The 17,025-nt window shown below is 43.3% G+C and overlaps 1 protein-coding gene across 1 annotated transcript in view; it reads right to left on the reverse strand.

Moving 5' to 3' along the window:
* Positions 1-17,025, reverse strand: part of MYH10 (myosin heavy chain 10) — a gene marked incomplete in the record, with an annotated part of 607,379 nt that overhangs the window by 364,309 nt on the left and 226,045 nt on the right. The window contains 1 exon segment of the mRNA XM_053709890.1: positions 81-108. Within this exon segment, the coding sequence (XP_053565865.1) occupies positions 81-108 (28 nt within the window).

The following is a 17,025-nucleotide window of genomic DNA, read 5'->3' on the forward strand; positions in this document are numbered from 1 at the left end:
TATTGTTTCTAAAGAGATGAATATAAAACAAAAATGCTGAGAATATATATACTGCTTTGTAAACATGAATGTTAACTTACGTGCAAAGTATTGATTGGTCCTCACGGTCTGAAAGACAAGAAAAAGGGAAAACAGCCCTTTAGTGCTACAAAGTATCAGTATAAGGATCTAATTATATTACATTTCAGTTTTATGTTGTCAAAACTACATGCAAGATACACAGTACAGGTATACCCCGCTCATACAGCGGGTTAGGGACCGGAGCCCCGCTGTAAAGTGAAAACCGCCTTAAAGTGAAGCGCTGTAAAGTGGGGTATACCTGTACACTAAATGCTAGATGTCACACGTTACACCAACACCAGCTATAAACAACTTTATTAGCAGAAAACAGAATTTATGTTTACCTGATAAATTTCTTTCTCCAACGGTGTGTCCGGTCCACGGCGTCATCCTTACTTGTGGGATATTCTCTTCCCCAACAGGAAATGGCAAAGAGCCCAGCAAAGCTGGTCACATGATCCCTCCTAGGCTCCGCCTACCCCAGTCATTCGACCGACGTTAAGGAGGAATAATAGCATAGGAGAAACCATATGGTACCGTGGTGACTGTAGTTAAAGAAAATAAATTATCAGACCTGATTAAAAAACCAGGGCGGGCCGTGGACCGGACACACCGTTGGAGAAAGAAATTTATCAGGTAAACATAAATTCTGTTTTCTCCAACATAGGTGTGTCCGGTCCACGGCGTCATCCTTACTTGTGGGAACCAATACCAAAGCTTTAGGACACGGATGAAGGGAGGGAGCAAATCAGGTCACCTAAATGGAAGGCACCACGGCTTGCAAAACCTTTCTCCCAAAAATAGCCTCAGAAGAAGCAAAAGTATCAAACTTGTAAAATTTGGTAAAAGTGTGCAGTGAAGACCAAGTCGCTGCCCTACATATCTGATCAACAGAAGCCTCGTTCTTGAAGGCCCATGTGGAAGCCACAGCCCTAGTGGAATGAGCCGTGATTCTTTCGGGAGGCTGCCGTCCGGCAGTCTCGTAAGCCAATCTGATGATGCTTTTAATCCAAAAAGAGAGAGAGGTAGAAGTTGCTTTTTGACCTCTCCTTTTACCTGAATAAACAACAAACAGGGAAGATGTTTGTCTAAAATCCTTTGTGGCATCTAAATAGAATTTTAGAGCGCGAACAACATCCAAATTGTGCAACAAGCGTTCCTTCTTTGAAACTGGTTTCGGACACAGAGAAGGTACGATAATCTCCTGGTTAATGTTTTTGTTAGAAACAACTTTTGGAAGAAAACCAGGTTTAGTACGTAAAACCACCTTATCTGCATGGAACACCAGATAAGGAGGAGAACACTGCAGAGCAGATAATTCTGAAACTCTTCTAGCAGAAGAAATTGCAACTAAAAACAAAACTTTCCAAGATAATAACTTAATATCAACGGAATGTAAGGGTTCAAACGGAACCCCCTGAAGAACTGAAAGAACTAGATTGAGACTCCAAGGAGGAGTCAAAGGTTTGTAAACAGGCTTGATTCTAACCAGAGCCTGAACAAAGGCTTGAACATCTGGCACAGCTGCCAGTTTTTTGTGAAGTAACACCGACAAGGCAGAAATCTGTCCCTTCAGGGAACTTGCCGATAATCCTTTTTCCAATCCTTCTTGAAGGAAGGATAGAATCCTAGGAATCTTAACCTTGTCCCAAGGGAATCCTTTAGATTCACACCAACAGATATATTTTTTCCAAATTTTGTGGTAAATCTTTCTAGTTACAGGCTTTCTGGCCTGAACAAGAGTATCGATAACAGAATCTGAGAAACCTCGCTTCGATAAAATCAAGCGTTCAATCTCCAAGCAGTCAGCTGGAGTGAAACCAGATTCGGATGTTCGAACGGAACCTGAACAAGAAGGTCTCGTCTCAAAGGTAGCTTCCAAGGTGGAGCCGATGACATATTCACCAGATCTGCATACCAAGTCCTGCGTGGCCACGCAGGAGCTATCAAGATCACCGACGCCCTCTCCTGATTGATCCTGGCTACCAGCCTGGGGATGAGAGGAAACGGCGGGAACACATAAGCTAGTTTGAAGGTCCAAGGTGCTACTAGTGCATCCACTAGAGCCGCCTTGGGATCCCTGGATCTGGACCCGTAGCAAGGAACTTTGAAGTTCTGACGAGAGGCCATCAGATCCATGTCTGGAATGCCCCAAAGTTGAGTGACTTGGGCAAAGATTTCCGGATGGAGTTCCCACTCCCCCGGATGCAATGTCTGACGACTCAGAAAATCCGCTTCCCAATTTTCCACTCCCGGGATGTGGATAGCAGACAGGTGGCAGGAGTGAGACTCCGCCCATAGAATAATCTTGGTCACTTCTTCCATCGCTAGGGAACTCCTTGTTCCCCCCTGATGGTTGATGTACGCAACAGTCGTCATGTTGTCTGATTGAAACCGTATGAACTTGGTCCTCGCTAGCTGAGGCCAAGCCTTGAGAGCATTGAATATCGCTCTCAGTTCCAGAATATTTATCGGTAGAAGAGATTCTTCCCGAGACCAAAGACCCTGAGCTTTCAGGGATCCCCAGACCGCGCCCCAGCCCATCAGACTGGCGTCGGTCGTGACAATGACCCACTCTGGTCTGTGGAATGTCATCCCTCGTGACAGGTTGTCCAGGGACAGCCACCAACGGAGTGAGTCTCTGGTCCTCTGATTTACTTGTATCTTTGGAGACAAGTCTGTATAGTCCCCATTCCACTGACTGAGCATGCACAGTTGTAATGGTCTTAGATGAATGCGCGCAAAAGGAACTATGTCCATTGTCGCTACCATCAACCCGATCACTTCCATGCACTGAGCTACGGAAGGAAGAGGAACGGAATGAAGTATTCGACAAGAGTCCAGAAGCTTTGTCTTTCTGGCCTCTGTTAGAAAAATCCTCATTTCTGAGGAGTCTATAATTGTTCCCAAGAAGGGAACCCTTGTTGACGGGGATAGAGAACTCTTTTCCACGTTCACTTTCCAGCCGTGCGATCTGAGAAAGGCCAGGACGATGTCCGTGTGAGCCTTTGCTCGAGGGAGGGACGACGCTTGAATCAGAATGTCGTCCAGGTAAGGTACAACTGCAATGCCCCTTGGTCTTAGCACAGCTAGAAGGGACCCTAGTACCTTTGTGAAAATCCTTGGAGCAGTGGCTAATCCGAAAGGAAGCGCCACGAACTGGTAATGTTTGTCCAGGAATGCAAACCTTAGGAACCGATGATGTTCCTTGTGGATAGGAATATGTAGATACGCATCCTTTAAATCCACCGCGGTCATGAATTGACCTTCCTGGATGGAAGGAAGGATAGTTCGAATGGTTTCCATCTTGAAAGATGGGACCTTGAGAAATTTGTTTAAGATCTTGAGATCTAGGATTGGTCTGAACGTTCCCTCTTTTTTGGGAACTATGAACAGATTGGAGTAGAACCCCATCCCTTGTTCTCTCAATGGAACAGGATGAATCACTCCCATTTTTAACAGGTCTTCTACACAATGTAAGAACGCCTGTCTTTTTATGTGGTCTGAAGACAACTGAGACCTGTGGAACCTTCCCCTTGGGGGAAGTCCCTTGAATTCCAGAAGATAACCCTGGGAGACTATTTCTAGCGCCCAAGGATCCAGAACATCTCTTGCCCAAGCCTGAGCGAAGAGAGAGAGTCTGCCCCCCACCAGATCCGGTCCCGGATCGGGGGCCGATATTTCATGCTGTCTTGGTAGCAGTGGCAGGTTTCTTTGCCTGCTTTCCCTTGTTCCAGCCTTGCATTGGTCTCCAAGCTGGCTTGGCCTGAGAAGTATTACCCTCTTGCTTAGAGGACGTAGCACCTTGGGCTGGTCCGTTTTTACGAAAGGGACGAAAATTAGGTCTATTTTTTGCCTTGAAAGGCCGATCCTGAGGAAGGGCATGGCCCTTACCCCCAGTGATATCAGAGATAATCTCTTTCAAGTCAGGACCAAACAGCGTTTTCCCCTTGAAAGGAATGTTTAGTAGCTTGTTCTTGGAAGACGCATCAGCCGACCAAGATTTCAACCAAAGCGCTCTGCGCGCCACAATAGCAAACCCAGAATTCTTAGCCGCTAACTTAGCCAATTGCAAAGAGGCGTCTAGAGTGAAAGAATTAGCCAATTTGAGAGCATTGACTCTGTCCATAATCTCCTCATAAGGAGGAGAGTCACTATCGAGCACCTTAATCAGTTCATCAAACCAGAAATATGCGGCTGTAGTGACAGGGACAATGCATGAAATGGGTTGTAGAAGGTAACCCTGCTGAACAAACATCTTTTTAAGCAAACCTTCTAATTTTTTATCCATAGGATCTTTGAAAGCACAACTATCCTCTATGGGAATAGTGGTGCGTTTGTTTAAAGTAGAAACCGCTCCCTCGACCTTGGGGACTGACTGCCATAAGTCCTTTCTGGGGTCGACCATAGGAAACAATTTTTTAAATATGGGGGGAGGGACGAAAGGAATACCGGGCCTTTCCCATTCTTTATTAACAATGTCCGCCACCCGCTTGGGTATAGGAAAAGCTTCTGGGAGCCCCGGCACCTCTAGGAACTTGTCCATTTTACATAGTTTCTCTGGGATGACCAAATTTTCACAATCATCCAGAGTGGATAATACCTCCTTAAGCAAAATGCGGAGATGTTCCAATTTAAATTTAAAAGTAATCACATCAGATTCAGCCTGCTGAGAAATGTTCCCTAAATCAGTAATTTCTCCCTCAGACAAAACCTCCCTGGCCCCCTCAGATTGGGTTAGGGGCCCTTCAGAGATATTAATATCAGCGTCGTCATGCTCTTCAGTAACTAAAACAGAGCATCCACGCTTACGCTGATAAGTGTTCATTTTGGCTAAAATGTTTTTGACAGAATTATCCATTACAGCCGTTAATTGTTGCATAGTAAGGAGTATTGGCGCGCTAGATGTACTAGGGGCCTCCTGAGTGGGCAAGACTCGTGTAGACGAAGGAGGGAATGATGCAGTACCATGCTTACTCCCCTCACTTGAGGAATCATCTTGGGCATCATTGTCATTATCACATAAATCACATTTATTTAAATGAATAGGAATTCTGGCTTCCCCACATTCAGAACACAGTCTATCTGGTAGTTCAGACATGTTAAACAGGCATAAACTTGATAAGAAAGTACAAAAAACGTTTTGAAATAAAACCGTTACTGTCACTTTAAATTTTAAACTGAACCCACTTTATTACTGCAATTGCGAAAAAACATGAAGGAATTGTTCAAAATTCACCAAACTTTCACCACAGTGTCTTAAAGCCTTGAAAATATTGCACACCAATTTTGGAAGCTTTAACCCTTAAAATAACGGAACCGGAGCCGTTTTAAGCTTTAACCCCTTTACAGTCCCTGGTATCTGCTTTGCTGAGACCCAACCAAACCCAAGGGGAATACGATACCAAATGATGCCTTCAGAAGTCTTTTATCAGTATCAGAGCTCCTCTCACATGCGACTGCATGCCATGCCTCTCAAAAACAAGTGCGCAACACCGGCGCGAAAATGAGACTCTGCCTATGCTTTGGGAAAGCCCCTAAAGAATAAGGTGTCTAAAATAGTGCCTGCCGATATAATTATATCAAAATACCCAGAATAAATGATTCCTCAAGGCTAAATAAGTGTTAATATCAATCGATTTAGCCCAAAAAATGTCTACAGTCTAAATAAGCCCTTGTGAAGCCCTTATTTACAATCGTAATAAACATGGCTTACCGGATCCCATAGGGAAAATGACAGCTTCCAGCATTACATCGTCTTGTTAGAATGTGTCATACCTCAAGCAGCAAAGGACTGCAAACTGTTCCCCCAACTGAAGTTAATGCTCTCAACAGTCCTGTGTGGAACAGCCATGGATTTTAGTTACGGTTGCTAAAATCATTTTCCTCATACAAACAGAATTCTTCATCTCTTTTCTGTTTCTGAGTAAATAGTACGTACCAGCACTATTTGAAAATAACAAACTCTTGATTGAATAATGAAAAACTACAGTTAAACACTAAAAAACTCTAAGCCATCTCCGTGGAGATGTTGCCTGTACAACGGCAAAGAGAATGACTGGGGTAGGCGGAGCCTAGGAGGGATCATGTGACCAGCTTTGCTGGGCTCTTTGCCATTTCCTGTTGGGGAAGAGAATATCCCACAAGTAAGGATGACGCCGTGGACCGGACACACCTATGTTGGAGAAATATGTAATTATGTAAAATACTATGTTCATTATAAACATTCAAAACTTTAAATAAATTACTTATTAAATGGAAATGAATGATTCAGATAGAGAATACAATTTTAAAAGGTTTCCAATTTACTTCTATTAGCAAATTTGCTTAGTTCTCTTGCTATTCTCTGTTGAAGATAGGTAGTCTAGATAGGTAGTGAACGCCTTTCAGCACTACATAACAGGAGATAGTGCTGCCATCTACTGCTCTTTCTATTGTACAACTGTTGCAAACCTGCTGCCGTATAATGCTGCAGATACGTGCACACTCCTAACTTAACCTCCCTGCTTTTCAACAAAGCATAACAAGAAAACAAAGAAAATTTGTTTTATCTGAATTATGAAAGAAAATGTGTGGGCTTATGCCCCTTTAAGAACCTTTTACAATAAAGGGCATGAAAAAAAAAGAAGTTACCAAAAAAAAAAAAAAAAAAAAAAACATTTCCCAAGAAAGTTGCAGTTTTCTAGGATAACTTCAGTTGGTTATCCATAACTGTATACTTTGTTGTGGCACCTAGAGACTGTGCAAATGACCCCCAAACTGCAGCTGAGAACGGATGCCAAGCCTAAACTGCACGTTAGGTTACTGATCTGGTGATGATAATATTCCTATATCCCCGTGCAAGACTTCTTATGAGAGGTATCAGAAGAAAAATCAGCACAACCATCACAATAGTGTAGTCTTCAAAGTTTTACCCTAGAAGAGGCTTTTGAAACCTTAACTGAACAGGTAGCTTCATATCAGGATCCTCTATCTACTGGGGCATATCTATACTATAATCGCGTTAGTAACGCGTCCATCGGTGTTGCCAGTTGCGCACACAACCTCTAAGGAAATTTGGCAGCGCAAGATTTCAGTAGCTCTCATCCTATTTAAAAATCAGCCAATAGGATAAGAGCTAATGAAATCCTATTGGCTGATTTGAACAGCCAATATGATTTCAGTAGCTCTAATCCTATTGGCCGTTTTGAAAAATTTAGCCAATAGTAATGCAAGGTACCCCAAATTGATTTCGGCACCTTGAATTCAATATTCAGTATACGACTGACATCGGCATGGAGGAGCCTCCATGCCACTGTGGACCACCGATGCCGCCACATCTGGGAAGACCGTTCCGGACCTCCGCATCGCCTTTGCTGTAGATGAAGATGAAGATGATGGACCCGCCTAGAAGACCTTCTCTGCCGGACGTCTGAAACCGTGAGTACCTATTTGGGGCTTTAGTGTTAGTGGGTGTTTTTAAAAAAAAAAATTGGTGTTTTTTTTTTGTTTTTTTAGATTAGGGTTCATTGGGCAATTTCAAAAAGAGCTGAATGCCCTTTTAAGGGCAGTGAAAAAAGAGCTGAATGCCCCTTTAAGGGCAAGGCCCATACAAATGCCCCTTTAGCGGCAATGGGTAGTTTAGGTTTATTAGTGTTAGTTTTTTTTATTTATTTCAGGGGATTTCGTGGGTGGAGGGTTTTACTGTTAGGGAGGACTTTGTTTATTTTTAATGTAAAAGAGCTGATTTTTTTAGGGCAATTGGTAGTTTAGTATTATATTAGGGGTGTTTTTATTTTGGGGGGTATTTTTACAGGGTTATTAGTTTAGGTTTAATTTTATTATTTTGAATAGCTTTGTTTATTTTTTTCTGTATTTCTACTTTTTTATTTTTTGTAGCTTGGTGGTTGCATTTTTAACACAGACTGCCCTCTGGGCAGGCTTATCAACTAGTTCAAGTATAAACAACAATTCCCCTTCTAACCAAACAACAATGTAACAACTGAAAATTCACTTCTGTATACCAGGGAATAAGCCATGCTTGCATAACTGGGATAAAGGAGTATGCTGCAATCATCTGTAAACAAACTATTGTTATTAACATAAAGGTGCATAATCCTAAAAAGGCTAAAAAACAGACGTATACAAGACTGAGTATCACCAAAATTACACATATAAAAAGGCATATGTATCACACTTCCCAGATACGCAGTAAGTGGTTGACTAAAGTTAAAAGTTTCGCATTAGAGTGATAGAGGGAAAAAATGCTGTAATTGAGAAGTGCATTTCATCAGTGCTCTCCCCAGGACCTATTTAGCAAATGCACAACAGGGCTGATTTTACGGACCACCCAGCTAAAATTTAAGACAAATTTAATAATAAATGCTTACAATGTTGTTGCTCAAATGATCAAATTAATGAATTTGTTAAATTATGCAAATAATGTGCACATTGGATATACCAGCCAACAAAAGTTTCTCAATATGCATTTAACACCTGCACATGATAGTTCTTGGGAATGTGACAATACATTGCCACTCTTGTCAGGTGTATAGCTTTAGGCATTTAACCCATGTGGAGGGGTAAAAAACAGGGGGGGGGGGGGGAGCAGTCAATGATATAAAAATAAAATTACATAAAATGTTATTTGTACACTACAATTTAAGTGCTAGTTTCGCTAGCTCTTCCTATTAGCAAAATACACAAAGCCTATGCAGGTGACTTATTCATACACCTGGCGCTTGCTCGTATCCTTTGCACCTGACATATTCATACACCTGGAGCTTGCTCGTATCCTTTGCACCTGACATTCATACTCCTGGAGCTTGCTCGTATCCTTTGCACTGACATTCATACTCCTGGAGCTTGCTCGTATCCTTTGCACTGACATTCATACTCCTGGAGCTTGCTCGTATCCTTTGCACTGACATTCATACACCTGAAGCTTGCTTGTATCCTTTGCACTGACATATTCATACACCTGGAGCTTGCTCGTATCCTTTGCACTGACATTCATACACCTGAAGCTTGCTCGTATCCTTTGCACTGACATTCATACACCTGAAGCTTGCTCGTATCCTTTGCACTGACATTCATACACCTGAAGCTTGCTCGTATCCTTTGCACCTGACATATTCATACACCTGAAGCTTGCTCGTATCCTTTGCACTGACATTCATACACCTGAAGCTTGCTCGTATCCTTTGCACCTGACATTCATACACCTGAAGCTTGCTCGTATCCTTTGCACCTGACATATTCATACACCTGAAGCTTGCTCGTATCCTTTGCACCTGACATATTCATACACCTGAAGCTTGCTCGTATCCTTTGCACCTGACATATTCATACACCTGAAGCTTGCTCGTATCCTTTGCACTGACATTCATACACCTGAAGCTTGCTCGTATCCTTTGCACCTGACATTCATACACCTGAAGCTTGCTCGTATCCTTTGCACCTGACATATTCATACACCTGAAGCTTGCTCGTATCCTTTGCACCTGACATATTCATACACCTGAAGCTTGCTCGTATCCTTTGCACCTGACATATTCATACACCTGAAGCTTGCTCGTATCCTTTGCACCTGACATATTCATACACCTGAAGCTTGCTCGTATCCTTTGCACCTGACATATTCATACACCTGAAGCTTGCTCGTATCCTTTGCACCTGACATATTCATACACCAGGAGCTTGCTCGTATCCTTTGCACCTGACATTCATACACCTGAAGCTTGCTCGTATCCTTTGCACCTGACATATTCATACACCTGAAGCTTGCTCGTATTCTTTGCACCTGACATATTCATACACCTGAAGCTTGCTCGTATCCTTTGCACCCGACATATTCATACACCTGAAGCTTGCTTGTATCCTTTACACCTGACATATTCATACACCTGAAGCTTGCTCGTATTCTTTGCACCTGACATATTCATACACATGAAGCTTGCTTGTATCCTTTGCACCTGACATATTCATACACATTAAGCTTGCTCGTATACTTTGCACCTGACATATTCATACACCTGGAGCTTGCTCGTATCCTTTGCACCTGACATATTCATACACCTGAAGCTTGCTCGTATCCTTTGCACCTGACATATTCATACACCTGAAGCTTGCTCGTATCCTTTGCACCTGACATATTCATACACCTGAAGCTTGCTCGTATCCTTTGCACCTGACATTCATACACCTGAAGCTTGCTCGTATCCTTTGCACCTGACATTCATACACCTGAAGCTTGCTCGTATCCTTTGCACCTGACATTCATACACCTGAAGCTTGCTCGTATCCTTTGCACCTGACATATTCATACACCTGGAGCTTGCTCGTATCCTTTGCACCTGACATCCATACACCTGGAGCTTGCTCGTATTCTTTGCACCTGACATATTCATACACCTGGAGCTTGCTCGTATCCTTTGCACCTGACATTCATACACCTGAAGCTTGCTCGTATCCTTTGCACTGACATTCATACACCTGAAGCTTGCTCGTATCCTTTGCACCTGACATTCATACACCTGAAGCTTGCTCGTATCCTTTGCACTGACATTCATACACCTGAAGCTTGCTCGTATCCTTTGCACCTGACATTCATACACCTGAAGCTTGCTCGTATCCTTTGCACCTGACATATTCATACACCTGAAGCTTGCTCGTATCCTTTGCACCTGACATATTCATACACCTGAAGCTTGCTCGTATCCTTTGCACCTGACATATTCATACACCTGAAGCTTGCTCGTATCCTTTGCACCTGACATATTCATACACCTGAAGCTTGCTCGTATCCTTTGCACCTGACATATTCATACACCTGAAGCTTGCTCGTATCCTTTGCACCTGACATATTCATACACCAGGAGCTTGCTCGTATCCTTTGCACCTGACATTCATACACCTGAAGCTTGCTCGTATCCTTTGCACCTGACATATTCATACACCTGAAGCTTGCTCGTATTCTTTGCACCTGACATATTCATACACCTGAAGCTTGCTCGTATCCTTTGCACCCGACATATTCATACACCTGAAGCTTGCTTGTATCCTTTACACCTGACATATTCATACACCTGAAGCTTGCTCGTATTCTTTGCACCTGACATATTCATACACATGAAGCTTGCTTGTATCCTTTGCACCTGACATATTCATACACATTAAGCTTGCTCGTATACTTTGCACCTGACATATTCATACACCTGGAGCTTGCTCGTATCCTTTGCACCTGACATATTCATACACCTGAAGCTTGCTCGTATCCTTTGCACCTGACATATTCATACACCTGAAGCTTGCTCGTATCCTTTGCACCTGACATATTCATACACCTGAAGCTTGCTCGTATCCTTTGCACCTGACATTCATACACCTGAAGCTTGCTCGTATCCTTTGCACCTGACATTCATACACCTGAAGCTTGCTCGTATCCTTTGCACCTGACATTCATACACCTGAAGCTTGCTCGTATCCTTTGCACCTGACATATTCATACACCTGGAGCTTGCTCGTATCCTTTGCACCTGACATCCATACACCTGGAGCTTGCTCGTATTCTTTGCACCTGACATATTCATACACCTGGAGCTTGCTCGTATCCTTTGCACCTGACATTCATACACCTGAAGCTTGCTCGTATCCTTTGCACCTGACATATTCATACACCTGGAGCTTGCTCGTATCCTTTGCACCTGACATATTCATACACCTGAAGCTTGCTCGTATCCTTTGCACCTGACATTCATACACCTGAAGCTTGCTCGTATCCTTTGCACCTGACATATTCATACACCTGGAGCTTGCTCGTAATCCTTTGCACCTGACATATTCATACACATGAAGCTTGCTCATATTCTTTGCACCTGACATATTCATACACCTGAAGCTTGCTTGTATCCTTTGCACCTGACATATTCATATACCTGGAGCTTGCTCGTATCCTATGCACCTGACATTCATACACCTGAAGCTTGCTTGTATCCTTTGCACCTGACATATTCATACACCTGGAGCTTGCTCGTATCCTTTGCACCTGACATATTCATACACCTGAAGCTTGCTCGTATCCTTTGCACCTGACATATTCATACACCTGAAGCTTGCTTGTATCCTTTGCACCTGACATATTCATACACCTGGATCTTGCTCGTATACTTTGCACCTGACATATTCATACACATGAAGCTTGCTCGTATCCTTTGCACCTGACATTCATACACCTGAAGCTTGCTCGTATCCTTTGCGCCTGACATATTCATACACATGAAGCTTGCTCGTATCCTTTGCACCTGACATATTCATACACCTGGAGCTTGCTCGTATCCTTTGCACCCGACATTCATACACCTGAAGCTTGCTCGTATCCTTTGCACCTGACATTCATACACCTGAAGCTTGCTTGTATCCTTTGCACCTGACATTCATACACCTGAAGCTTGCTCGTATCCTTTGCACCTGACATATTCATACACCTGAAGCTTGCTCGTATCCTTTGCACCTAACACATTCATACATCTGAAGCTTGCTCGTATCCTTTGCACTGACATATTCATACACCTGGAGCTTGCTCGTATCCTTTGCACCCGACATATTCATACACCTGAAGCTTGCTCGTATCCTTTGCACCCGACATATTCATACACCTGAAGCTTGCTCGTAATCCTTTGCACCTGACATATTCATACACCTGAAGCTTGCTCGTATCCTTTGCACCTGACATTCATACACCTGAAGCTTGCTCGTAGCCTTTGCACCCGACATATTCATACACATGAAGCTTGCTCGTAACCTTTGCACCCGGCATATTCATACACCTGAAGCTTGCTCGTATCCTTTGCACCTGACATATTCATACACCTGAAGCTTGCTCGTATCCTTTGCACCTGACATTCATACACCTGAAGCTTGCTCTTATCCTTTGCACCTGACATTCATACACCTGAAGCTTGCTCGTATCCTTTGCACCCGACATTCATACACATGAAGCTTGCTCGTATCCTTTGCACTGACATATTCATACATCTGAAGCTTGCTCGTATCCTTTGCACCTGACATATTCATACACCTGAAGCTTGCTCGTATCCTTTGCACCCGACTCATACACCTGAAGCTTGCTCGTATCCTTTGCACCTGAATCTTTTTTTTTTTTTTTTTTAATAATAATTTTTATTGAGATATAATGATAACAAGCAGTAATAATAGTCCAAATATAGGCACAGACAGCAATAAAATGTAAGTGAAATATGGGAGAAGTATCATCAACATTGTACATATTAAACATACAAACATGAGAACCATTGGGAAGTAGAAAGACAACATTCAGTTAGATTTCTGACAGTATATTATAACCAGACTAGTATACTCCCATGTAGCTTAAGTATGTTTGCCTCACTAACTGTGCTGAAGATATATAGAAGACTAACGAAAACTTATATGGACCTATTATGAAATCTCTTATTTTTTTTTTAATATATAATATCGCTGTAAGGTAACTACTGGACCGGTCACTTTTGGACCAGCTGATGCACTAAAGAAAAACATAATTTATGCTTACCTGATAAATTCCTTTCTTCTGTTGTGTGATCAGTCCACGGGTCATCATTACTTCTGGGATATAACTCCTCCCCAACAGGAAATGCAAGAGGATTCACCCAGCAGAGCTGATATAGCTCCTCCCCTCTACGTCAGTCCCAGTCATTCGACCAAGAATCAACGAGAAAGGAGTAACCAAGGGTGAAGTGGTGACTGGAGTATAATTTAAAAGATATTTACCTGCCTTAAAAACAGGGCGGGCCGTGGACTGATCACACAACAGAAGAAAGGAATTTATCAGGTAAGCATAAATTATGTTTTCTTCTGTTATGTGTGATCAGTCCACGGGTCATCATTACTTCTGGGATACCAATACCAAAGCAAAAGTACACGGATGACGGGAGGGATAGGCAGGCTCATTATACAGAAGGAACCACTGCCTGAAGAACCTTTCTCCCAAAAATAGCCTCCGAGGAAGCAAAAGTGTCAAATTTGTAAAATTTGGAAAAAGTATGAAGCGAAGACCAAGTTGCAGCCTTGCAAATCTGTTCAACAGAGGCCTCATTCTTAAAGGCCCAAGTGGAAGCCACAGCTCTAGTGGAATGAGCTGTAATTCTTTCAGGAGGCTGCTGTCCAGCAGTCTCATAGGCTAAACGTATTATGTTACGAAGCCAAAAAGAGAGAGAGGTAGCAGAAGCTTTTTGACCTCTCCTCTGTCCAGAATAAACGACAAACAGGGAAGAAGTTTGACGAAACTCTTTAGTTGCCTGCAAGTAGAACTTGAGGGCACGAACTACATCCAAATTGTGTAGAAGACGTTCCTTCTTTGAAGAAGGATTTGGACACAAGGATGGAACAACAATCTCTTGATTGATATTCCTGTTAGTAACTACCTTAGGTAAGAACCCAGGTTTAGTACGCAGAACTACCTTGTCTGAGTGAAAAATCAGATAAGGAGAATCACAATGTAATGCTGATAACTCAGAGACTCTTCGAGCCGAGGAAATAGCCATTAAAAACAGAACTTTCCAAGATAACAATTTTATATCAATGGAATGAAGGGGTTCAAACGGAACCCCCTGTAAAACGTTAAGAACTAAGTTTAAACTCCATGGTGGAGCAACAGCTTTAAACACAGGCTTGATCCTAGCTAAAGCCTGACAAAAGGCCTGGACGTCTGGATTTTCTGACAGACGCCTGTGTAACAAGATGGACAGAGCTGAAATCTGTCCCTTTAATGAACTAGCCGATAAACCCTTTTCTAAGCCCTCTTGTAGAAAGGACAAGATCCTAGAGATCCTAACCTTACTCCAGGAGTAACGTTTGGATTCACACCAGTATAGGTATTTACGCCATATTTTATGGTAAATCTTTCTGGTAACAGGCTTCCTAGCCTGTATCAGGGTATCAATAACCGACTCAGAAAAACCACGTTTTGATAAAATCAAGCGTTCAATTTCCAAGCAGTCAGTTTCAGAGAAGTTAGATTTTGATGTTTGAACGGACCCTGTATCAGAAGGTCCTGTCTTAGAGGTAGAGACCAAGGTGGACAGGATGACATGTCCACTAGATCTGCATACCAAGTCCTGCGTGGCCATGCAGGTGCTATTAGAATCACTGATGCTCTCTCCTGTTTGATTTTGGCAATCAATCGAGGAAGCAGCGGGAAGGGTGGAAACACATAAGCCATCCCGAAGTTCCAAGGTGCTGTCAAGGCATCTATCAGAACCGCACCCGGATCCCTGGATCTGGACCCGTAGTGAGGAAGTTTGGCGTTCTGGCGAGATGCCATGAGATCTATCTCTGGTTTGCCCCAACGTCGAAGTATTTGGGCAAAGACCTCCGGATGAAGTTCCCACTCCCCCGGATGAAAAGTCTGGCGACTCAAGAAATCCGCCTCCCAGTTCTCCACTCCCGGGATGTGGATTGCTGACAGGTGGCAAGAGTGAGACTCTGCCCATCGAATTATCTTTGATACTTCCATCATTGCTAGGGAGCTTTTTGTCCCTCCCTGATGGTTGATGTAAGCTACAGTCGTGATATTGTCCGACTGAAACCTGATGAACCCCCGAGTCGTTAATTGGGGCCAAGCCAGAAGGGCATTGAGAACTGCTCTCAATTCCAGAATGTTTATTGGAAGGAGACTCTCCTCCTGATTCCATAATCCCTGAGCCTTCAGAGAATTCCAGACAGCGCCCCAACCTAGTAGGCTGGCGTCTGTTGTTACAATTGTCCAGTCTGGCCTGCTGAATGGCATCCCCCTGGACAGGTGTGGCCGATGAAGCCACCATAGAAGAGAATTTCTGGTCTCTTGATTCAGATTCAGAGTAGGGGACAAATCTGAGTAATCCCCATTCCACTGACTTAGCATGCATAATTGCAGCGGTCTGAGGTGTAGGCGTGCAAAAGGTACTATGTCCATTGCCGCTACCATTAAGCCGATCACCTCCATGCATTGAGCTACTGACGGGTGTTGAATGGAATGAAGGACACGGCATGCATCTTGAAGTTTTGTTAACCTGTCCTCTGTCAGGTAAATCTTCATTTCTACAGAATCTATAAGAGTCCCCAAGAATGGAACTCTTGTGAGAGGAAAAAGAGAACTCTTCTTTTCGTTCACTTTCCATCCATGCGACCTTAGAAATGCCAGAACTAACTCTGTATGAGACTTGGCAGTTTGAAAGCTTGAAGCCTGTATTAGAATGTCGTCTAGATACGGAGCTACCGAAATCCCTCGCGGTCTTAGTACCGCCAGGAGGGCACCTAGAATCTTTGTGAAGATTCTTGGGGCCGTAGCCAATCCGAATGGAAGAGCTACAAACTGGTAGTGCCTGTCTAGGAAGGCAAACCGTAGATACCGGTGATGATCTTTGTGGATCGGTATGTGAAGGTAAGCATCTTTTAAATCTACTGTGGTCATGTACTGACCCTTTTGGATCATGGGCAAGATTGTCCGAATAGTTTCCATTTTGAACGATGGAACTCTTAGGAATTTGTTTAGAATCTTTAAATCTAAGATTGGTCTGAAGGTTCCCTCTTTTTTGGGAACCACAAACAGGTTTGAGTAGAACCCTTGTCCTTGTTCCGACCGCGGAACCGGATGGATCACTCCCATTAATAACAGATCTTGTACACAGCGTAGAAACGCTTCCTTCTTTATCTGGTTTGTTGACAATCTTGACAGATGAAATCTCCCTCTTGGTGGAGATAATTTGAAGTCTAGAAGGTATCCCTGAGATATGATCTCTAGCGCCCAGGGATCCTGAACATCTCTTGCCCAGGCCTGGGCGAAGAGAGAAAGTCTGCCCCCCACTAGATCCGGTCCCGGATCGGGGGCTCTCGGTTCATGCTGTCTTTGGGGCAGCAGCAGGTTTCCTGGCCTGTTTGCCCTTGTTCCAGGACTGGTTGGGCTTCCAGCCTTGCCTGTAACGAGCAACAGCT

The sequence above is a fragment of the Bombina bombina genome, chromosome 1 (genome assembly GCF_027579735.1).
Source record: "Bombina bombina isolate aBomBom1 chromosome 1, aBomBom1.pri, whole genome shotgun sequence".
Lineage (NCBI taxonomy): Eukaryota > Metazoa > Chordata > Amphibia > Anura > Bombinatoridae > Bombina > Bombina bombina.